General features: G+C 44.7%; 1 protein-coding gene across 3 annotated transcripts in view; it reads left to right on the top strand.

Annotated features, from left to right (window-relative positions):
• The first annotated feature begins 15,464 nt into the window (after positions 1 to 15,464).
• The window catches only part of LOC147634753 (uncharacterized), a 64,166-nt gene continuing 54,347 nt past the window's right edge, over positions 15,465 to 25,283 (top strand). Inside the window, exons 1-5 of one of the 3 annotated variants that reach the window (XM_086803922.1) lie at positions 15,465 to 16,143; positions 16,305 to 16,389; positions 19,309 to 19,572; positions 19,709 to 20,011; positions 20,317 to 20,421. In XM_086803922.1, coding sequence (XP_086660048.1) covers positions 15,782 to 16,143; positions 16,305 to 16,389; positions 19,309 to 19,572; positions 19,709 to 20,011; positions 20,317 to 20,421 — 1,119 coding nt within the window. In that variant the 5' untranslated portion in view covers positions 15,465 to 15,781. Of the gene's footprint in view, positions 16,144 to 16,290; positions 16,390 to 16,663; positions 16,783 to 19,308; positions 19,573 to 19,708; positions 20,012 to 20,316; positions 20,422 to 25,283 lie in introns of those variants that run through there. The other 2 variants (XM_086803924.1, XM_086803923.1) reach the window with 2 other exon arrangements.

Below are 25,283 nucleotides of genomic sequence, written 5' to 3'. Positions count from 1 at the left end.
GAAACATACTCTCTTTTGGATGGAATGAGTGGGTACAATCAAGTGTGAATGGCCCAAGAAGATAAAGAAAAGACTACTTTTGTGACACAATAGGGCGCATTTACCTCCGATGTGATGACATTCAGGCTAAACAAATGTTGTTCCAAAGGATGGTTCATGAAATCTTCTATGAATATCTGACCACCTTCATAAGGGTGTTTATGGGATGATGTTAGTGTGTTTGAGAAGAAAGAAGAACACATTACACACCTCACAATGTGCCTAGAAAAGTTCAGAAGGGTCAGATTGAGCCTAAATCCAACCAAATGTGGTTTCACTATAACTAGTGGATCCCTCCAGCAGCCCAATTATGACATGGTATTCCATGTATTTGTCGATGCCTCTCATGTAGCTATTGGTAGCACTCTAATGTAGAAAGCACAAGAGGGGTGGTACAAACCAGTCTACAATGCAAGTAGAAGGTTGTCCAAGCTGGAAAAGAACTACTCCACCATAGAGAAGGAGTCAATGGGAATGATCTACTCCATCAAGAAGTTCAAGCACTACTTGTTCGGTAAGATGTTTGAATTTCATGTAGATCACAAAGCTCTCCTGTACCTAATAAACAAACCATACCTGGCAAGAAAGTTGGCCAGATGGATGCTCTTGTTACAAGAATTTGAGTTCAACATAAGGCACACCCCCCAGGAACAAGCATGCAGTGGGCAAACTTCTTGCCAAGACTGGAAACAGGAGAAGAACCAGAGGGGGTGGAAGACAATTTCCCATATACACAACTTTTCCTCATAGAAGGAGAGAGACCCAACTGGTATGACGAAATGCTGCAATTCTTGTCATACACTTTCCGGAGTACATGTCCAGAGATCAGAGAAAGAAGCTAACTCTCCGAAGCAAATCATTCATGGTGGTGGCTAGGCAGCTCTACAAGATGGACATCGGCCAGATTCTGAGGAGATGTGTCCCCGAGTACGAGCAACAGGCTATGCTAGTAGAAGCGCATCAAGGTAGAAGTAGTGGGCATTTTTCCAGAGAGGTCACAGGGCAAAAGGTGTTCCAAGCAAGTCTATGGTGGCCAACTGCATTAAAAGATGTACACGAGCCTGCAAATGAGTACAACATGTGCCAGAGGCTGGGGCAACCAAGTGATGCGAAAAAATGCCTCATAACCTAGTCGTGCCACTCAAGCCATTCTAAAAGTGGGGGGTCTGCAACCCATTCAAACCAGCTGCTCAAAGGATAGAAAACCAATACATCTTGGTGGCCATTGATTATTGCACAAAATGAGTAGAGGCCAAGGCCCTTCCGTAGTAGCAAAGTTTCTTTATAAAACCAAAATGACAAGATTTGGATGCCCTATAGAGACAGTCAGCCACTTTGTCAATGAAGAGATCAAGAAACCGACGAAGCAACATATGATAATACACAAGAAGTCAGCAGTCTACTACCCAGAAGCCAATGGTGGGCAAGCAGAGCCCACCAATAAGATCCTCAAGGGAATCATAATCAAGACAATAAATGAGAATAGGAACAACTAGGAAACGAAGCTGCATTCAGCATTATGGGCATTCTACGAATGGCTCATAAGAATGCAACAAGACTTACACCCTTTAGCATGGTGTATGGACTGGAAGCAGTAGTGCCCATGAAGTTCCTGACACAAAGTCTCAGGATAGCAATGGGGCTAAAAGGCTCTCTCCGAAAGAATTAGAGTTACATAGGATCGAACAACTCCTGAAGCTAGATGAAAAGAGACTACAAAACACCTGAAAATTGTGTAAAGAGGAGAAGAAAGCTGCAAGTGGACAAGAACGCAAAGTTCAAGATCTTTGAGGAAGGAGATGATGTCATGTTGTTCACATCAAGAATGGGACCCCACCTGGGTAAATTTGAAATGAGATGGACATGCCTATACATGATTGTCAAGAAACTAGGGACATGAACTTTTGAGCTAGAGAGTTTGGAAAGTGAAAAACTCAAGAAGTTGGTAAATGGGTACAAGATGAAGCCCTATTATAGAAAGATGCCAGATAAAGGAAAAGTGTGCCCATAAGGGTAACAAAATCCTAATCTGGAGATGATTCAAGAACCAGAATCTGAGTCTAGCCACCAGGAGCAAGAAGAAGGACTAGACTCCTAAAAATTTAAAAATGGTTAAGAAAATAGCCCAAAATTAGACTCCCGATGTGTAAATATGATAATGGCATGTACAGATGCCGAGGAGCCAAGTGGCAACCAGCATGGCATATGCGGGACCATTAATGAGACGTGTAAATAGTGTGCATAGCTTTAATGGTCTAATAGCAAGGATCTAGGGAAATCATAAAAATATGAAACAGTTATGGCCGCCCTTGGGGAAGTTGCAGACAACAACTGAATGCTTCTCCATCGAAATCCTAGTTTCCAAGTCGCCTTTCAAAAAGTCTCTGCACGCGCTTGATTCCCTCTCTACTAAACTCTGCTTTCCTTGCCTTCTCACGCTCAGCACTTGCATACCCAAAACAAGAACCATGGTTCTAGAATTCGAGCCTCTATCCTCCACTGTATACAAGGAGGTGGACAAGCATTCCAAATGGTTGGAGAGGATGGGGCTAAAAGAGTTTACTGAGCTGCCCTCAGAGGAGCTACAACAAAATTACAAAGAGGCGGAATACCTGGAGCAGCTACAAAAGTCCAACACAATCACGCTTTTGTCGGGCAAGAAGAGGGTGTTCAACCCCCTCTATGTGGTTGAGGTCTTCAAGCTACCAGAGCTGAAGGGGAAGGAGAAGTCAAACCAACTGACGAAGATTTGATCAAGGAGTTAGACCCTTTGGAAGGAAAGGCCAAAGAAATTAAAATCACGAGAACTTCGGACGAGAATACATAGAAGTGTATGCGCTTTGTGGTTGAGATGATCAATCTCACCCACAAGCCATACTACATGTCAAGAAGAGCCTTTGGTCTAATGAAGGCAGGGACAAAGGTGGCTTGGGCGAAGTTACTCTACAACAACCTTAAAGACCAGATTGGGAAGGTCACCCGCCCAAACACCAAGACAAAGGTCGGTCCCTACTACCTAACAACACAATCAAGAGCTAAAAAAGAGGAGGAGAGCCAGAAGGAGGAAGTAAGAAACAAAGAGGATGCGGGGCGCACGGAGGAGACAGAGGCAAAACCCTAGCAGGAAGGGAGTTTCGGATAGTCGATGTCCGGGAAGGAAGAGAATTTTTGAGTTCAAGGAAAAGAAGAAGGGAAAGAAAGGAAAGACAATAGAAGAGAAAAGCAACAAGAAGTTAAAGGAGGACTTTGCTGATATCAACAAGTCAATTCTTACACAAAAGCTAGAAGAGCAACAGAGCAGGACACACCAACCTCAAAATGCCTACATCTTGAACAAGCACAGCAAGAGGCCGCAAAACATAGAATGCCTGCACTTGGGGGGGCAGACACAATAGGAAATCATGGTCACTAAACCCCTGAAACAACTAGAAGCATAAGCTGAGCTCCCTGCACCCTGTCCTGCAAATTTTCCAGACTCCTTTGACATAGCCTAGGTTCAAGGATGCCTCAATTATTTACAAAGGTGTATGGAAGATGGGCTAAAGGAGATAACTAACCTATAGGCTGTGGTCAGAGAACAAGATGGCATCATCAAGGCCATGAGGAGCCAGTAGGAACCCCCTAGAGGAGGAGCCAGTAGGAACCCCCTAGAGGAGGAGTTGGGCAGAAGAAGGAGGGAAGCAAGCAAGATGGAGGAGATGCAAAGCCAGCTTGCTGGGACTGCATAAGATATGAATGAAGAGACAAAAAGAGAAATGGTAGTGATAAAAGGGGCTCTTGCCAAGAATGAGGAGGCAAACAAACATTATGGAGGAGATGCAAAGCCAGCTTGCTAGGACTTCAGAAGGAGAATGAAGAGACAAAAAGAGAAATGGTAATGATAAAATGGGCTCTGGCTAGGAATAAGGAGGCAAGCAAACAACAACTAAAAGAAGAAATGGACAGGGCCAAGGAAGCCAAGCAAGGGTTGAGGGTCAGATCATCTTAATCAAAATTATAAGAGAGGTGCAGGCCAAAGCAGACAAAGACAAAGTGGAGCTAGTCAAGGAAGAAACAAGACGGGTAGTTTTGGACACTAAGGAGTTCCCGAAGGTGTACGAACTGGAAGCAAAATTTATGGAACAATGGGAAAGCCACATAGTGGAAGACTTAAAGGAGGTGTGGGGTGAGTATCTAAAGAAGCTGACAGCAGCAATGCAAGGCCCTACACCTACCTATAGCCAGATGGTTCCCTTCCATGATCGAGATAGGAATCCGGATGAAGGATCCGAAAATCCAGACATAGAGAAATTAATAGGATCCAATCCTATACAAGCCCTGAGAATTGCAGAACATAGCCAAGGGGGCAAGGACGCAGGACCCAACAAAGCAGGTGCCAATAAAGAAAAGGAGCTGCAAGTTCAAAATGAGCAGCTGAGAATGGAACTAGAGACATGGAAGAAAAGATTCACCCTGCTCAAAGTGATGGGAAGAAGGTGCAAGAGCGGCCTGAGGGGAAGGATCTGGTATTATACCAAGGATCATCAATGGATATAATCCCCGATGATGAGCTTCAAGAGCATGCTTGGGCGGCCACAAAGAAGTTGGAAGAGAGAGGGCAAGCGATGAGGCCGCACTAAGGGCCCAAATTGAAGAACTAGAGGGCCTGGTGGAGGAGTTCAAGGAACAACAACGGCAGGACGGGTTGACAATAAAAGCCCTCAAGAAGGAAGTAGGATCCACAACCCTGCAAAGAATAGAAGAGGAAGAGGAGGTAAAATGATGGTCAATGAGCTAAACATCACTCTAACAATAGCCCATGTCGATCTTAAGAACATATAGGATCAACTGGTGGATGCCACAAGGAAAATGCATGCAGAAGAGCTAAAGGCATCCAGAGCTAAACTTAGTAAAAGACAAGAGCAAGTGGAGACCATGAGGAAATCCCATGCTGCTAAAATGCAAAGTAAAGACAAGATGGTTGAAGATTTCCAAGGGTGGGCCAAAAGGGAGAAGAAGGAAAACAAAGCCCTGCAGGATCTAAGAAGAGAGGGCACATGGGAACACAACTGTCTAGAAAGAGAGAAGCCATGCTCACATAAGGAGCTTGATTCAGGCTGCTAAGTAGGCAGGAGCTGTGCAACCGTCTAACTGGGATGAGATTGCTAAATTTATGAACCGGTTAGATGTAACTAACAATAAAACAAGGGCAAAGTAGCTCCAAGGTAGTAGAGTCAGCACTAGGAAAAATCTCCTCATTCGGATCGCAAGCAATGCGAGGAAGTGACCGGATCTTATGACGCAAGGACCGAGTGAGGAGACCATATCCCATGCACAAGGCAGGATGGCCAGTGCCCCTCGTCAACAGAATTACCTGGCAGAAGAAGAGAAGCCACACTCTAGATCAGAACCAATAGGAAGACCACCATATGGGTAGAAGTGGAGTCAAGGGGGAAGGAAGAGACCAAGAGAGACCAAGCAGACCATGTTCAAAAATGCTGCCATCATCCTAGAGCAGGCAGAGCCACATGGAGGGATGGCCATTGATGTAATAAAAAGGGCTAGGAAAAAGTACCCGTATGCCAAGCCCATTGACATGTAGTTCCAACGGGCTCATGAAAGGATTGGAGTTGGGCATGCAGGGGTGAGTAGTAGGAAGAGGGCTTACAAGCCCACGTATGCCCATGACAAGCCCATAAAGTTTGTCCCAAAAGGCATTGCCCATGGAGGGAGGACCGGATGAAGGGGGCTAGAATAGGCCTTAAAGTTCAGACCTAGATTCCAAAGATAAAAATTTTTGTTTTGATTTTTTCAGAACTGAGGTGGTACTAGACAGCAACGACAATGAATCAAGTGGGCTATGCTGCTGGCGTAGCGTCCACTGCAATTGCCAGGTGTTGTGGGGGCCATCCAACCGCTGTCGGTCGCCACCCATCCTTGCCGCTAGCTTCACTGCCTAGTATATCCATTGGGCAACAAACTCTTGGGACATGAATCTTCTTTCTTATAACAACCTTGTAATTGAATCTTGCCAAACAGGTAGTACCCGGGCAGATGTAAAGGGGAAAAGGGGAACTATCGAAGGAGAGATGACAATTGGGTGTGATACGGCATTGTACTTTGGGCTAAGCCTTTGCTCTAGTGATACAAGTGATTTCTCTGTGCAATTCTCCATTTTCTATACTGTATAAAAAGTCTATTTGATTCTTAGTCTGTGTTAAGCACTTTCTTGTCGTCTGGATATGTCTTCTCACTAGGGTTTGTATCCAGAGTCACTCATATCTAGACATGACTCCTATCTCAAAATAGGATGAGGAGCCACGTCAAGATGCCTATCAGATACAAGAACTGACCTCTGTGCTGCATGATTGACTCCCTTAGCCTAGGTAGAACGACAGTGTAGCACATTAGCATTAGCTTATCGCATTGGGCACAATTGCATTAGAGTCACGTCTCCTCCAAAGCCAATTAGGTGGTCTGGACGGGTCATAGTACGAGGCTTAGAGGGAGCTCCTATTTTCTTGGATGATGATCTCACGAGGATGCAACTAGAGCATAGGAGGGCTTGCATGCCACGAGTCTTACACGCTAGGAGAGAAGGCAAGAAGGCCTTTTATATCGAGATGGTCGGGTCATGCTTGATGGCTGGCCCATGAATTAGCGGTTTGGGGCCTACGGGACATAGACCAGGCCACTGACAGAGATAGACATGGCAATTCGTTATAGAAACTGTATTTTTGAATTGTTTTTAAATGACTGTTTTATGTCAAGAATGCTGGAGAAGCATTTTGATCGTCTTGTGAATGAGGTCGTGGAGACCTAATCTGATAAAGTTGCAACAGCTGACGGAGAGTCAATGGAGGACGTCTCACGTAGCAAGGTCGGCCGAGGTCTTGACCAGCCTCGGTTCAATTAAAATGGTGAGCTTCCGGTATGGTGGATGAGGGAACAAGGAAGTGGCCTATGAGTGAAGCGCTAGGTCACCTGCGACGAAAGGATCCTAGAGGGTGCTAACCACCATATGGTGCTTGGGCTCTGGGTCACCGACGATACCCACAAGTGCGTCGAGGAAGATATTGGAACAAGGAGTAAGAGTTGTTTTCTGAATTCGGGCATGGATCTGGTTGATTGACCTTGCTAGTCCTATGGAACTGTAATGGTTCACTATGGGTGCAGCCTGGACGACTGGAGCATGTTATGGTGGGGAGAGACATCATACTTTTGACAAAGACACATCAGAGCCCAGAGAGAGGGCTACCTCGAGTAGAGGGATTCCAGTGGGAGTCAGCATACAAGAAGACCACATGCCAGGGTACCTCGAGAGGGTCGAGGGGAGTAGCAGTTCTATTCAGACGAGAGCTATAGGGGAGACTGAGAGTGGTAGCACAAGATCCAGAGGCCAGATACATGTGGATCAGCTTACAGCTCTCACAGGACAAGGTTATATACATAGCCTTATGTTACTTTCCTCCATAAGGATCCTCCTATGTCATTACAGAGGACATGTCAGAGGAGGAGCAGACATGAGCCTTGCCATACACTTGTCTGTCCTCAGAGGAGATTATGCATTATTCTACACTAGGGGAAGTATTTCTTACGAGTGACTTCAATGCCCACACACATCAGACAGTGTGAGGTGTATGACTATGATGACATGGAGATACTCCACCCTGTGGATCCAGAGGAGATAGGGGCTAGTCGGGCATCAGAGGACACTGGACCAGACAGAGGACATTATGGGGACCACTTACTAGAGTTGGGAGCCAGGCATCGTCTCGTTATTTATAACGGGATGCTACAGTGGAGCCGGGATCAGGAGGGCTGACATGCTTCCCACATGGGGGTCATACAACACGGACCACAGAGGCACGGTGGTAGACTACATTATGGGGTCTTTGGAGGCATCACAGCTTGTCACCTCATTCTCCATCCCACCTCGTCCTATTGGGGTAGATCATACATACTTGGCATTTTCACTAGTCGGATCACCAGTATCACCAGCCCCCCACATACCGACGCCACACACTACCATTTACTTCACACATGACATGGCAGATATATACACTGGTGGCAGAGTACAGGATGGGCTCCTACTCATGGATCCCATGGCACCTATGGATACCATTACAACCCAGCTAGCATCACTCCTACACACGGCTGTATTACAGAGCTTCCCACATCGTGTCCACTCAGGAGACCCTGCGAGATCTGGGACTATGCCCCATAACAGATGGTATGATGAGTGCAGAGCCCTATACTCACGGCTCTACATACAGAGAGCCTTGGGAGCCATCATAGAGCAGGAGTTCAGGAGAGAGATGAGGAGACTTACTCGCCGCAAAAGGCGGGCCTTCGCAGAGATACAGGAGCTAGAGATCTTCCATTTCTTCATGAGTAGAGATAGCCCTATCTTATGGCGGCACTTCAAAGGGGCCCGGACACCGACACCCATTGCAGACCCACAGACACATGGCACACATATGCAGAGGGCCTATACCACACCCCACATCAGCCACCTATACCTCAGCCCCATAGGAGCCTCAACCTACCACAACTAGTTTCTTTACCCACTTGATATGGTAAAGGAAGCTATTTGCCGCCTATACAGCATGGACGGGCCGCCGACCATATGGGCCTACAAGGTGAGCATCTCATATATGCAGTTAATTCTTTGGCTCCGTTTCTTGCACACCTGTTTAACAAGGCACTAGCAAAGGGTTTGCGGAGTGGACGATGCACACCATTGTGCCGATCCACAAAACAGGGGATATGCTCGATCCGAGCAACTACAGGATGGTTATGGTTGGCCACGTGTTGGCCAAACTCTATGGTGCAGTGTTGGAGCAAGAGCTTAGCTTATATGCTGAGCGAGCAGGTTTACGCTCATCAGGGCAGGTAGCATGCTTCAGGAGAGCTTTCTCTACCATTGACCATGTATTCACTTTGAGATGTATGATTGATCAGGCCCCAGAGTGTGAGGAAGAGAAAGCTCTATTGCTGCTTTGTGGATTTCCACAAGGCATTTGACACAGTACCACGAGAGAGGCTCTTTCAGCGCCTGCAGTCTCTTGGCATACCAGCAGATATGACATGGGGCATCTATGCATTATATGAGCAGGTTTTTGGGGCAGGTCAGAGATGCCGAGGAGGTATGTCCAAGACTATTGCTAGCACCATTGGTGTGAAGCAAGGATGCCCACTTTCCCCCACGCTATTTGGGTTATACATTGATGAGGTGGCTGACTTCATTACACAGGGAGGCGGAGATGGAGTTGATCTAGCAGCAGGTACCTCAGTACATAATGTTATGCTTTATGCTGATGATATTTTATTAGTGTTTGAGTCTCCAGGAGGTCTACAGCAGCATCTACAGGCACTCGATGATTTCTGCACATAGAGGGGTCTTACTGTGAACCTTGGGAAAACCAACGTTATGGTCTTTCATACATCGAGATAGGGCAGGAGTCAGCTGACATTCACTCTCGTAGGATGCCAGGTGGATGTGGTGACATCATACGTGTACCTAGGGGCCACGTGCTTCATCATGGGTTCAGCAGCCAGAGCTAGATTGACACGGGGATATGTAGCATTGGCTATGCTAGAGAGACAGTGCCACCAGGCGCATTTTCAGAAGCCCCGGACGAAGGGGTGGCTATTTGACACATTAGTCACACCGGCATTGATGTATGGAGCAGCGGTATGGGCGCCAGGCCTTGCTACCCATCGGTGGACACACAGATAGAGAGACCACAGGCCCTCATGATGGCACGCATGATACGCAGCAAACCGTCGGTACCTCGTGACATTATCCAAGCAGAGTTTGTTGCGCCGCCTCCTATGATGGTAGAGGCCATATTCTAGACTATATGCTTGCTAGATAGATTCAGAGAGATGCCACGGGACAGATTGTTATACAAAGCTTTTGAGGCATCTAGATAGCTGGCTAAGGTAGGAGACAGAGGATCATGGTATGGACAGGTCACACATTGGTTCTCACAGCATGGCCTAGACATAGATCATCCATCTACCACCATTCCAGTATGACAGGGATGCACCACATATCCATCTCTCTCATAGTGAGAGGAACAGAGTATTGAGATAGGACCTATGGTAGCTCTACACACGAGAGACATGGATATCGCCTACACAGCCTCTTCCATCGAAGATGATATACTACAGAGATCACTTCATGTGAGTATCATTGATGATGGATACATGGAGAGGCCTAGATACATGGAGGGCTTTTTACCACACGGCTCCCGAGTAGCTATGTCAGCTTAGAGTCTCATCACATCGATTGGAGATCGAGACTGGCAGAGCAGCATGGATCCCCCGAGAGGAGAGGAGGGTATGCAGATTGTGCAGAGAGGAGGTGGAGAGTGAGGAGCATTATGTATGTAGATGCAGAGCATATACAACCATCAGAGAGAGAGAGAGATATCCCATTTTATTCAAAGAGCCACATTCCCTACGCCAAATCTTTGAGGCAGCAGACCAACGCATACTAGGGAGATTCATTCTAGACATACAGCGTCACAGAGAGACATCGTTACAGGCTCAGATAGCTCCAGAAGGGGGGACGACAGACACAGATCACTACATTTTTTCAGAGATCCATCCCACTCCCAGCCCCTACACACAACAGGGAATTACTCTCTAGAGAGCAGAGACACTCAGAGCCCGCAGGAGTCAGAGGACACCTAGCTTTCGGACACCATGCCTACACCAGAGAGAGATGACAAAGATCAGAGCTCAATTTCACAGAGAGGGTGCGGAGCGATTGGCTCGCTTAAGAGCAGACCCAGGCATGTTCTTCAGGGAGCCGTGGACACCCCCTTCATTGATGTATACCATTTTATACCCCCGGTATGGTACAGGATGGAGCTAGCTAGGTTGCATATCATGATTGTATACTCCATGCATATAGCCATGCATATAGCTTTGCATTCTCCTAGTAGTAGAGCTCCATCCCCTCCCCCACTCATTGTACTTATTACACACACCCAGATTTAGCTTTTTAGTTCAATACTTTTTCATTTTGTTGGGATGACAGAGGATACCCCCACAGGTACATTGATTTGTCTCATAGGCCAAGTTCGGTCTTTTGGAAGACATTAATAAAATCTTTCTCTCTCTCTCTCTCTCTCTCTCTCTCTCTCTCTCTCTCTCTCTCTCTCTCTCTCTCTCTCTCTCTCTCTCTCTCTCTCTCTCTCTCTCTCTCTTCAACGCCAAGACCGAAAGCCACCAGTTTCCTCTATTTGATTTGGATGGCCCCATCAAACTGTAAGAGGTGAACATTAGTGACACAGGCCACATGAGATCATCACACGACATGAAGGTGTGCTAGCATCTCGAAGATACCTCCTCGATCTTGGAGCTCCACATAGTCTCGTTAGTTATAACCGGATGCCCCATTGGCCCTCCTCAAGCATCGTCACCTATTGGGAGACTTCAACACCAAGACCAGAACTCCCAGGTTCCTCTACTTGATTTAGATGACCCCATCAAACTGTAAGAGATGGACATGAGTGACGGGCCACATGAGATCATCACAGGACAGGAAGGTGATAACATCTTGAAGATACCTCCTCGATCTTGGAGCTGCACACAGTCTTGTTTGTTATAACCTAACGAGATGCCCCCCCGTGCTGGCCCTCCTCAAGCATCGTCACCTACTTTCCACAACGAGGAGGCTCCAGCACCATGGATTACCTACTAGGATCTTCGACTTTAGCATGCCTCATCCCTGACTTCTCCACCCCATTACCCCTGTCGATGCCGACCACACCTATCTCCACTTCACCCTCATGTGCACACTATTCCCCCCCCCCCAACTCTCACCACACCCAAATTGATGGTGTTTACTGATAACACATTTATCGCCACCTCGAGCATGTTGACCCTCTTGCCCCCCTTACCACCCTCACATCCCAGCTCACCACCATCCTTCACACATCTACCATGAATGCCGGGCCACCCGCTCCTGTCTCATGAGGCATGTGCTGGGGAAATCTCGAGGCGCTTTAGTGCAACAGATTTTGCGAGACGCATTACCAAACGTAAGAAATGAGAGTTCTACACTAGGAAAGAGGATGAATTATATCGACTCTTCTTGGGGCCTAACTGCAAGGACACTTGGAGAGAACTCCGTGAGCACCACCACCCCACACCCATCGCATGCCTAGACACTTGGTTCTTATATGTACACTCTCTCTATCACATCCCTGACCAACCACCTCTCCCCCCTCCCCCACCCTACCATCTCCACTTTCTTCACATTGGGCATGGTACTCTCACAGCCATTCGTAGACTACGTAATGGGCGAGCACCGGATTATAAGGGATTCATTATCGAGTACATCTCCCATGTTGATGACACACTTGCATCCTTACTAGGCTACATGTTCAATAGAGCCATTTGCGAGGGATTCCCACCTTCTTGGTCCACTAGCAACATCACCCCCATCCTCAAAACTAGAGATCCACTTGACCCCAATTACTATTGGGATGATATTGTGACCACATATTGGCCAAGCTATTTGGATTGATGCTAGAGATAGAGCTCAATTCCTTTTCAAAGAGACATGGATGTAGGGTCCCAAGACATGCAGGCTTCCTGAGGCGCACCGTATCTTCACCCTTCAAACCACCACCGAGGAGGGCAAAGCACACCATTAGATTGCTATTCTGTGGACTTTCACAATATTCCCCAGGTTTGGCTACTCTAATGCCTACAGGACATCGGGGTTCCATCCGACATGATTTGGAGCATCATCACTCTTTTTGAGTTGGTCACACAATGGGGAAGAGCCCCAAGAGGGATGCCACAGGTGATTTGTACTATTGGGGTGAACCAAGGCTGCTCTTTATCACCCACTCTCTTTGGCCTTTACATTGATGAAATCTCAAGTTTCATTTGACAAATTAGGTGGGCCAAGCACTCCACTTGTCGGCATACTCATCCCCCTCCTACTCCATATAGATGACATTATGGTGCTTATATCATATTCAATCAAGGGGCTTCAAAGACACCTAGATGCTCTACAACTTTTTTGCACACAACAAGATCTCACAATTAATCTTGGTAAAACGAAGGTTAACCAAGATTGTGTTTCACGTATAGGGGAGCCTCGATGAAGATTGTTCCATCATATGTGTACCTCATAGCTACTTTAGCAGCCCCTTCTTTACCATAACCATAGCACCGCACACTAGAGTGACACACGGATATGCAGCTTTGGCCCTACTTGAGTTTCCATGATGAGAAATACCATGGATATCATTGTATCACTTTTGTTTCATAGAGCCATTGGGTCTTTAGGGACGTTTAACTTTCTTTCTTTTATTCTTTGTATCTCATTCTCATGCTTGTGTTTTATCTTTCCCCTTTTATTGTATCACCTCTCTCTCTCTCTCTCTCTCTCTCTCTATATATATATATATATATATAGAGAGAGAGAGAGAGAGAGAGAGTGTATCACCTCTCTCTCTCTCTCTCTCTCTCTATATATATATATATAGATATATATATAGATATATATATCTATATATATAGATATATAAATATCTATATAGATATATAGATATCTATATCTATATAGATATATAGATATCTATATCTATATCTATATCTATATATATATATATATATATATATATATATATATAAATGTATATATATATATATACATTTATATATATATATATATATATAGATATATATATATATATATATCTATATAAATGTATATATATATATATACATTTATATATATATATATATATATATAGATATATATATATATATATATCTATATATATATATATCTATCTATATCTATATATATATATAGATATATATATATATATATATATATATATATATATAGATATATATATATAGATATAGATATATATATATATATATATATATATATATAGATATAGATATATATATATATATATATATATATATATATATATATATATATATATGTATCTATATCTATAGATAGATATATATATATATATATATATATATCACACACACACACACACACACACACACACACACACACACACACACACACGCTTGTGCGCATACACATGCAAATAATAGGTTATCGTGACTTGACGGAATGTAGTTTGCCATTTATTAACAATTTTGGCATCATTAATCGGTCAAGAAAACCCCTTTATTTCAATGGTTGATCAAGGGCATTTTCAAATGAAAATTAATGGTGTGCATAATAAGGCCTCATCAAGGTTTAGGGTTGAAGGAAACACTATCCATGCTACCGATCAACCTACATCATTTTTGGGAATCTATAGATCTTAAATTTCCTTGTCCCTTTCCACATATTATATAGGTCCAACCAAAGGTGTCATCAAGGCTTGATATCAATTCGAAACTAGTCTCCTTGATTGGCTAACTTCTTTTTCCTATGCTAACCATCCTTCTCCATTTAAATTAGACCCAGTGTTCAAGAAATTATTTTTACAAAGCCTTACATCACTCCTCTCCCATGGATTGAAGAGGTAATTGTTGTAACAAGCATTTTCGTCACACTTTAATGAATTTTAAGGAGGTATTTGTCCTTCTCCCATCAATCAAGAAGCCTTTTTTGAAAATGGAACAAAATATAGGCTTATTTTGAGATCACACCATGGGTGGGTAATACACTGGGTGTAGGAAATTTGTTAATGTCATTGTGGTGAGTGTGAATGGTCTTTTGTTGAGTTGGCTGTACTTGGCACTAAGTAACACGGGATCATTAAAGACCCCCTCGATGTGGGATCTACGGTCCATAATCTAACGTGGTGGGTTGCCTTTTTTGTGCCATTGGAGATGCAAAAGTAAACTAAGAAAATTAGTTAACTTGGGAAAGTTTTAAACTAAGGAAAGGAGTGAACTATGGTGCTAGGATTTCAATGTAAATTAGGGAAATGGGTAAAAAGGGTGCCTGGTGGTAAACTAGGGAAGGGGGTAAACTCAAGTGCTGGCGTTCCAATAAACTAGGAGTAGAGGATTCGTAAACTAGGAATAAAAAGGCGTTTAGGATTTGTAAAACAACAAAAAGAGGTTTAGCAGCATGGGTATGTTTGGTGTAATGGTTAGAGCCTAGCTCTTTGAAATGGAGGTCAGATGTTTGAATCCCATTTCCACATGTGAAAGACTTCCCTAGTTTACTAATTTTCCCAAAAGGTTAAGCAGCATGGGTATGTCGGTGTAATGGTTAGAGCCTAGCCCTCTAAAATGGAGGTAAAGGGTTTGAATCCCATTTTCAAATTAGTTGGAAATTTGAACCCATTTTCACATGTGAAAGACCTCCCTTACCATTTAGGCACGTCATGGCCACCGGTCAGTAGAGGGTGAATCTTAGCCATACAATCAGGAGGACGAGATGATGCCACTTAAGCCTTGGGAAGAAAATGCTGACGTAGGTGCATGAAAAGCTAGATTTTCGCTATTGTTCTTTCTGACTGCTCACGTGTCCATCGCTTGCCGCTACCTCTTCTCCCGGCGGCCATGACGACCGAGAAAGGCCATCGCTCGACCTTTCTGGAAAAGGGTGTCGTCGGCTAGCGTTGGCTCCCCCGTCTTCCACCCTACCATTGCTGCTAGGAATACAGAAAACAGTAGAGGAAAAGCTCGACCTTTCTGGAAAAGGGTGTCGCCGGCTAGCGTTGGCTCCCCGTCTTCCACCCTACCATTGCTGCTAGGAATACAGAAAACAGTAGAGGAAAAGTCTAAGGGGTTGGCTATGGCCAGCTCTACCTTGCTCATGCACTCATGCAGCAATCGTCCACATGTGCCGTTGCTCTCACACCACAGGTGCTGCGTCCTCCCGCAGGGTCCATATTCTCTACAAATCGCCAGCAATACCATCAACCACAGCATCAGTGGTCAAAGGGCTTCAACCTCCTTCAGGTCGGTTTCTTGCAGCAGGAGGAAAGGTTTTTTGGAGAAAAGCCCCGTTTCTGTCCAGCAGCTGGACGGTGCACTTTCTCGATTCCTCCGGCCAGAACCCCGTAGAAGAGAGAAATCTCTGCTCAACCCGCAGGAGCGTCAAGATGCCGTGGACTCTGTAGTGGCCTCCAATAGTTTGCTCCCTGCCCTTGACAGGTACAACCGTCTCTCCCCCCCCCGCACACACACACACACACACACACACATGCGCGCGCACACACACACGTCCAAGCGTCTTATAAAATCTCGCTGGTCTGCAACTAAGGCCAGTTAACCCCACGTAGAAGTTTTATCTGATTTCAGGGCTTTTAACACAGAGTCCGGTTCAAGCTCAGCCATTCCGACTTCTATGCCATCCTTAGACGTTTTGGAGAGCTGCAAAAGTGGCAACAAGCAAGCCTGGTACGCTCTCCTGCAAGCCTGCCTTTTATTTTCAATAGCTTGGTACTCATAAAAACTCCAATCTCAGCAACATTTAGCTTTTGAAGCTTCAAACCCACCACGTATTAATGTCATGAAGAGAGGCCGCTTTCGTAGGTGTTACTGGAAGCTCAGCTTTCAGTACAAATTACATATCCAGTGGTGGGAGAAGGGTCAGGGCCATATTCGCTTGAGCTTCCAGTACAAATTGCATGAAGATTCATTAACATCAACTATCTCAATCATCAGTGCCAATGACACATATCCGGTGGTGGGAGAAGGGTCAGGGCCATATTCGCATAGAGCTTCACTGACGTCAACCTCAAATTCATTTGTCACAACCCATACATCCAAGGGATTGCATGTGTGGAGCTGGTGCGTTGCAAACTCCGCTGGAATCATGTGGAGAGAGAGAGAGAGAGAGAGAGAGAGAGAGAGTGTCTACTAAAGACCCAATGGGCCTATGAGACCAAAGTGATACAATAATGTCCATGTGGAAACTCATCATGGAATACTAAGAACATAAAAACATGGGAGCAACATCAGCTCCGAGTAGATGGTATACCACTCTCCAAAATGTCAAGCATGGGGCTGACGAGTATGGCCGAGAGGTCTCCCTCAGCTATGTCACGTGGAAAGGTAGCTCAATGGCGGTGGAGCATGTCCTGGAGCCGTGGCCGGCGTGGGGGTTGAGGGCGTCCGGCATGCTGGGGGGAGTGCAGAGGCTCGGTCCGAGGTAACTCCTCTCGGGCGAGGTAGGTCCAGAGCAGCTCGTGGAGGGTCCACAAGATCCACTATGTCGGTGTCCTCCACCTCGTGGGTCCGGAAGAAACTGGTGATGGTTGCCGAGGGAGGGGGCGGGGTGGCTGGGGCCTGTGTCTCAAGAAGGTATCCCTGTGTTTGCGGAGCTCAAGTAGGAAGAGACCTAGGCAACGCTGGTCCTGGAAGTCAATGATCCTGGAGAGTGGACCGAATCCCTCACGAAATAGACAGTGAAACCTCATCCTCTCCTCTCTGGGTGTCCGTATGAGCTTCCCGGCTCTGAACGTGGCCCTGCGTAGGCCTAGCCACAAGCCGGCGTAGGCCTGGGCGCCTGCTAGCCTGGCCTAGGTGCCTGCCTACATAGGCCTGGGCGCCTGCTTGCGTAGGCTTGGCCGATTGCCTACGTAGGCTTGGCCGACTTCATGCGTGTGCCTCCAACAGCCGGCAGTACAACTGTACCCGGCCAGCAATACTCGACCAGCACCGCCAATGTTCCCCATCTCGCGCTCTCTCTCTCTCTCTTGTTCAACCAAAAGCGAACATACTTTTTTCTGTTTTCTCTCACGACTTGTTCATGCGACTGCACAAACATCTTCAGCCTTCTTCTTGCAAAGCAAAACAACCCTACCAAACCACCTACACCCTCATCACGGGTTCTTTGATTTAAAAGCACATACTATCTGAAAAAAACAGCAGCATGCATAAACAAAACAGCAAGCTTCTTGAACACATACCTTTCTTCGACCTCATCTTCTCTACCTACTGACTTGCTCGTTCACGAGGCACGCTCTGATACCACTGTCAAATCCCCAAAGGATCTCCTTGTAGAACGCTCCTGGTTCGAGACTCGAAACCTGCAAACAAACAAATAAATAAACAAGAAGGGGATGCAGGCCTGACTCACCTCCCAACCACGACAGCCGTGGGCAAGCCCACAGACTTGGCTGTCCCCACCGAGCCACGAGCTGAGCTAACTAGGTTGACGTACCGACCAATCTCGACCTCGCGACGTCCCATACCGCCACGAAGCTACCCTCGTGGGCCTCGAGACTGCTGTCGGCCTCGGTTGCATAAAGCAGGTGCACGTCTGCACTAGATCCAGGCTCGAGACCATAGAGTTCTCACAAATCACGCGAGACTCTATATGACCAATGACTAACCTTGGCCACCCTTTTATAGGCTCTTAGCCGGTCATCGGGCGTCCACACTTGGGCGCCCGCCCGTCCATACTTGGGTGCCCGCTCGTTAGTCTATCCCTAACTCAGCTCGTCAATCAACCTGCCTAGCTCCAAGCTTCCCCAAACCTCGAAGCTAGTCTTGTGTGCGTGTAGCACACGGTACATACACACTGTGCACATGACACCTTAAGCTTGTGATTTTTGGACCTCAGCCATGTGCTGGTTCCTATGTGCTACTTGTAGGGGGGTTAAGTCATCTCCTATATAGATATTTGTTCCTTGCAGAAGAGGTCTCTTCCTCAGAAAAGCTTCCTGATTGCCACCTCTTGGAATTTTAGAATTAGTGGACATTCCCTATTCCTCTCTTTCCCTACTCTCCATACGTCTTTGAAGGACTTCCCCTTGATCTTGAGATGTTTGCATACCACCAGACCAGCATCCTTATCTGATGTGCCCTCCGGGACCCCTACTACCCTGATATGTAATGCTCTAGCCTCCCTCCTTTGTTCCTCATCCAAGGTGGCATTCATTATCTCTTGGGTATTGGCTGCTGGTGGCTTCTGTTTTTTGATGATCTCTGTCCGCTTGTTATTAACATCATGAAAATCCCGAAGGGTCTATGAGACCAAAAGTTGTTACGAGTACGCTGGATGTCAAGACAACATGAAAAAAGTAAAAGACTAGCTGCGGAAAGGATAGACAGGGTCAACGTACTACATAGATCCTGCATGTACAATAAAGTAGGCAGCAGAAGAACCACATGTGTCCAGGCTCATAAACAGAGAGCGAGTTCTATTAATGTGTAGAAAAGACCCAAGGGTCTATAAGACCAAAAGTGTTACAATAGGTCCAAGAAGTGATTGAATCTTGTAGAGACCATTAGAAAATCCAACTAGAGCTGAGAGAGAGAGAGAGAGAGAGAGAGAGAGAGAGAGAGCTCTGAAGCATTTTGGGATTTCAGGTCTTTGATTGGATGAAGGTCAATAAGAAGCTTAGAGCACCAAGTGTGGCAAGTTTTATATCGATGATGGGGAAAGCAGGACTTTCGGAGAAAGCATTGCGTGCTTACAGAGGGCTCACAGATTTGGAGATAAGGCAAAACAAGTTTGTTTGCAATGCACTGTTCAAAACACTTATAGAATCTGGGCATGTGGACAAGGCATTTGCTTTGTTTGATGAGGTCAAAGTGGATAGCTTTACTCCAGACTTATATACATTTAATATAGTAAGATTTGTATACTCCAGACTTGTATGCATTTACTACAGTAAGATGACAGAATTCTTTTGTTGTTTGTGAACGATACTAGTAAGTTTTTTAGTTCTTTATCTGAGATGTGATTGTTGCTTGTGCTGTGTGAAAGCTGATTGCAGGCTGTGCGAAGCACCCGAGTGCATTTTCAAAAGCAGAGGGTTTAATGGAAGAATTTTCAACACAGGGTCTGAAGCCGGATTCTCTTGTCTATGAGTCACTCCTTAAGATATGTGCAAGTCTCGCATTGGAAGATGAAGCAAAATCTTACTTTGAGAAGATGAAGATAGACAATATCTCTCCAAATAGTTTGCATTATTCATCACTGCTGGACATTTATGCAGTAAAAGGAAAGCCCGATGAAGCAGAGACAGTGTTACAACAGCTGAAAGAAGAAGGATTGCCATTAACTCAGGTCTCTTCAATGTGCTGCTTACAGTCACCACTTAGCACTAGTTACTTTAGATCTGCAGATGGAGCATAGTAACAGGAAGTGGCTATTTTCTAGCCAAAAAGGCGGACATGTTGTTTCCCTAGTATCCTGTTTTCCATTTCCTAATCTCCTCTTAAGATAAGCATACCACTAATTTACTGTTAAATTTTCTCTCTCAACTCAATTCTTTTTCTAGAAGCTGATCACAACAATGCTAGAATAGCTCTGCAAATGCGTTGATGATTGAAGTCCTACAGCTGAGCCAAATTTTTCTTAATTATGTACAGCATATATTCAATTCACTGATCAAGGCATATTCTTATGGTGGTCAAGTGGAAAAATCAAGGAGTCTATTTAATGAGATGCAGTCTTCAGGATTCCCTGCAGATACTGTGAGTTTTTCTCTCCACAATTATGCTTTTACTGAGTTTACGGGGAAGCAATAAGTTTGAAGTTTTCTATTTAGGCTTGCATTCTTTATAAATATCTTTGAATGCCTTTCCCACAAAGGATAATTTAGGGGATGCCTCTACTGCTTGTAGCTTTCTGAAACTCAAAAATAGTGCTTGTCCCTTGTTGTCGTCTTAATTACGGCACCCAATGACGCACGCACACACACACACACACACACACACACACACACATGTATGTATGTACATACACATATTCATATGTGTGTGTGTGTGTGTGTGTGTGCGCATTGTGTGCACCATGTATGTATATGTGTATGTGTTGGCCAAGGAGGGCAGCTGCACAGCAGCACAGATAAGTACACAGCGCATAGATCAAGGAGATAGTGAGAGATGGAGATGCAAATGTGTAGATTGCATTGGAATGTGTGAGCATGTAGGTCTAACTCCATAATATCATAAATTATAATACAAATAAAGTGAATGGTGTCCTTTCACACCAGATCTCCAAGGGGAAAAACAAAGTGCCCTTGGTTAGCCCATGTTCACATGTGGTATTGCTCATATCATATATGGCAATAAATTTCCCTTGTAGTGGTAATGTGAACGTGTAAAAGGTCGGTAGTAGATCACTCTTTGCAGGAGAGCAAGCCCAAAGCTTTGCGGAAAGCTTCAAGCTTCTCTTGAGGCAATGCCTTCGTGGACATATCTGCAACATTGCCCTGTGTAGAGTAGTAAGATAATGTGATCTCCCTTGCATGTATCCTCTCCTTGACATAATGAGAATGAATCTCGATGTGCTTAGTACGTGCATGAAACATTGGGTTTTGTGCCACGGCTATAGCACTCTGACTGTCAGTGAGGATGGTAGTGGGTGTTTGTTGACACTCACGAAGATCAGCTTCTATCAGTCTCCTTAGCTATACACAATCTATGTGGCTGTAAAGGCTGCCCTGTACTCAGCCTCACAAGTAGATGTGGCAATAATGAGTTGCTTTTTGTTCAACCATGATATGCATGAATGTCCCAAAAAGAAACAATTCCCACTAGTGGATTGCCGTGTATCATAGTCACTAGTCCAGTTTGAATCACTGCAAGCATGTAACTGCAAGCTCCCCCCTCTGGGATATACCAAAGCAAGATCCAAGGTGCCCTGAAGATAGTGGAAGATCCACTTCACTGCTTGCCAATACTTTGTACCTGCGCGGTGCATAAATTTGCTACAATGGGAAACACCAAAACTGAATATCCGGGTGTGTGTTGCATAAGTATATGAGGCCGCGCCAATGAGGTGATAGCTCAAGTGGTGAAGGTGTTTGCCTAGGACCAAGAGGTCCTAGGTTAGAAATACACCGGTCTTTAGGTTTATAGCCAACTTGCTAACATGGTATCAAAGCCATGCTTCCCAGTCATTCATGCTTAATCCTTGCTCATCATCAAACACTAATCATGATTAGTGAGTAAGTATCCATTTTATCATTTCTCACCCTTTATTCTCATGTTTAGTCATCTCCCTCTTCTACCCCTTCCATTGGAGTCTTGATTGCTCCTAAAAGCCTCAACCATTGAGCAAACCGTTGATTGGAGGCTCTTCCCAACACAAGGACGCACACGGCAGCCACTTCAATCGAGTAGAATCGTGCACGCTAACGCTGGTGCAGCTGATTAACAAAATGCAGCGTTTTTGATGGTGGTGAATCTTCCTGTAGCATCGGATTTGCAAAAAAAACGCTTGATGCAACCGGTACAACACTCTGTGCTCCACAAGGAGAGATTTAGGTATGAATATTTTGGTTAATCTCATGATTATGGGCTTCAATCTTAACTAGACATGTTGCTACTAGTGCTAAGTTTCTCTTGAAGGTTTTTTGAAGAATATTTGTGAAAGGGCTTCAATTTTACACTCCAAATCACCCCTTCTTTTGCACTACAAACAGTAAATTGCATCAGTGATTAATCGGCACTAATCCTCATTTTCTTGGACCATTGAGGGTTTAGTCATACCATTTGGGACTTGCTACAGCTTGCCAAAGGTTCATATTGAGAAAGCCCCTTGATTTGTCCCTCCGACGGTACACTCTGAATGAGGGTATTTTTTGATCAATTAACAGAATATTACATTCACTATTACCTTGATTAGTGCTAATCTTCTGAGGTTTTTTGGGCCATTAATGGTTCATATCTCACATTCAATTGTTGCTAAACCTCTGTAAATCATCAAATCAGATATGCCCCTTGATTTGAGTGGTCAATTTGTTAATCCAAAAATGGGTATAAATGTGTATCAGCATTGTTTGGGACAATGGGATTTCTGAGCTTATATGCTTCATGTACCTTATCTATCATGCTCATAAATCAGTTGTATAAGGGCAAGACATTGGCCATCGATAAGGCTAAGACTCTCTTATGCAGATTCAACGCATTATCATCTAAAAGGGACATGCATCATTATCATGTCAGGCTTTGTGAGCACATTGAGAATATGATCCATCTTTGCCTACATGGATTTCAATACACAATGAAATTAAGGATAACGAAGACCAAGGGCTACATCAACATCAAGATCTACATCGACACATAAAGAAGATCAAGAGCTACATCGACATTACGAGCTACATCGACATTACGAGCTACATCAAGTCGGCATATTGGTCGTCAAGGAGGGACTCTCCCTTTATTTCTAATTCCTATTTTATGTTGAGTCAAGGGCTCTCTGCCCGGGTCGTTCCCCAAAATCTGAATCTTTTGGACTTTTTGGATTTGTTATATAGCCTTGATGTTATAAAAGGCAGACGTGGCTTCCTAAACCAGCCAAGGCCAGCCCACTTGTGGTCACTCCTCTATCCTAAGTGAAATGTAATCATAACTAGATGTCTAGCATCTGTTATCATTGACCGGCATTGTAAGCTACCATGAGTAAGACCTACGGGCACTTGGATGGTCATCATAACTAGCATTGTAAACAGTAACTAGAGCTAGCATTGACATCATAGTAGCCATGGATATTTTGTTGAGGGAGGGTGTTAGAAATACACCAAAATACCATGTGACATTGGAATACGGGCATCCGGTCTTTAGGCTTATAGCCAACTTGGTGTGAACACTCTAGGTGTAAGCAACCTCTTAGTTAGAGTCAAAAGATAGCGTTTAATGCCTATACAAGGGTATTGTACTCGGTGGTTCATTCATCTCATTCTCATTCATTCATAATACAATGACCTTGTGTTGTGCCCAACTTGCCCTCTCTTGCTCTCTCTTGCTCTCTCTTCTTCTTTCTCCTCAACCATGGAGAGATTTCATCTTCCATAGCTCCATGGTTGAACCTGTGATTGCTAACACAAAACCCCTCTCGGTGCTTTCTCGGTGGTATTGCCTAGGGGTAGGTGCTACAGGCGGTGAAAAATCAGTAACTACAGGAGGATCTGGCCATTCGAAAAAAGAAAGAAAGTATATTAAGCAACCTACTGCTTGGCTGTAAACATTCATATCAAAAGGCTCTCCAACATCATACATACTCAACTTGAACCCTAGTTCCATTGGAGTAAAGATGGGCTTACAATCCTGAAACCCAAACTTGTGCAACAGCTTCTAAATGTAGTTTGATTGTTGCACATATATCCCAACATCTGTCTGCACAAATTGTATGCCCAAATAGTAATGCAACATCCCGAAATCTGTCATCTCAAATGAGGTTTTTGAAGGTTGAAATTTGTTCTTCATCGTTCCCAGTTAGCAACATGACATCCACATATAGAATGAGCATGATTAAAGTACCATGTCCTCTTTCACATAGAGGGCGCTCTTTGTTGGACTATTTTGAAATCCTTGGCTAGTCAAATTAGTATATATCTTCTCATACCAAGCTCGGGGAGCTTGTTTGAGACCATAAAGTACTTTTCGAAGCTTGCATACCTTGTTTTCTTGACTAGGCATCTCAAAACCAATTTGCTAATTTACATAAACCACTTCTTGCAAATCCCCATTGAGAAAAGCTGATTTAATGTCCAACTGATACGCTTTCCATCCATGATGGGCAGCCAATCTGGCTCATTTGGATAGAATCGATCTCATTTTGCATGGCTTGCATCCAATGATCATCCAATCTGGCTCATTTGGAGCACAAAGAGTACTCATGCAAGCAACATTTGCATGTTCTCTTGCATTATGTGAACCAGCCCATGTCCTGCTACCAAGTAGAGCTGAAAGCTTGCTCTCCTATAAGGTACGGAGAAGCCAATGAGGCACAACTTTAGCCTCTTCCGTTGCTGTCTGCTCTTCCTCCATTTCTTCCACTATGTTTTGAGGTGTAATGAGCTCAATTATGGGCTGATTTTGAGCACTCAGATGGTGTCCATTAGGCAAAGTTGATGGCTGATTTGTTGTGCCATCAATTCCCAATGGGAGAAGCCCTTCAAACATGTTATGTGGGCCTGTAGGTGGCTGTCCATAAAATTCAGCCAATGGCTGGTTTGAATTTTCAGAAACACGTTGTCTCTGCTGTCCAAAATCCTTTGTGTGGAAGGGTTATAGAGACAGTATCCTTTACTGCCACTGCTATAACCCAGAAATATGCACTTAGTAGCTTTGTCAGCAAGCTTACCTCACAATTGATGAGGTACATGTGCATAAGCAATACATCCGAAAACTCTAAAGTGTTAAACTTTAGGTTTTCTCTCGTGCGAGGCCTCATATGGCATTGTGGTTTTCAATGCTTTGGTAGGGCATCTATTCAAAACATGTGTAGCACACATGATTGCCTCCGTCCAGAATTTGAGGCAAGCCTTTGCCTTTGACCATACATCTAGCCATTTCCACCTGAAACCGGCCTCTGGTAGAAACCAAAG

The sequence above is a fragment of the Cibotium barometz genome, chromosome 10, assembly GCF_041138505.1.
Source record: "Cibotium barometz isolate CiBa-2024 chromosome 10, ASM4113850v1, whole genome shotgun sequence".
NCBI lineage: Eukaryota > Viridiplantae > Streptophyta > Polypodiopsida > Cyatheales > Cibotiaceae > Cibotium > Cibotium barometz.
Note: the sequence above shows the minus strand (reverse complement) of the source record. Positions and strands in the feature narration are given on the sequence as shown.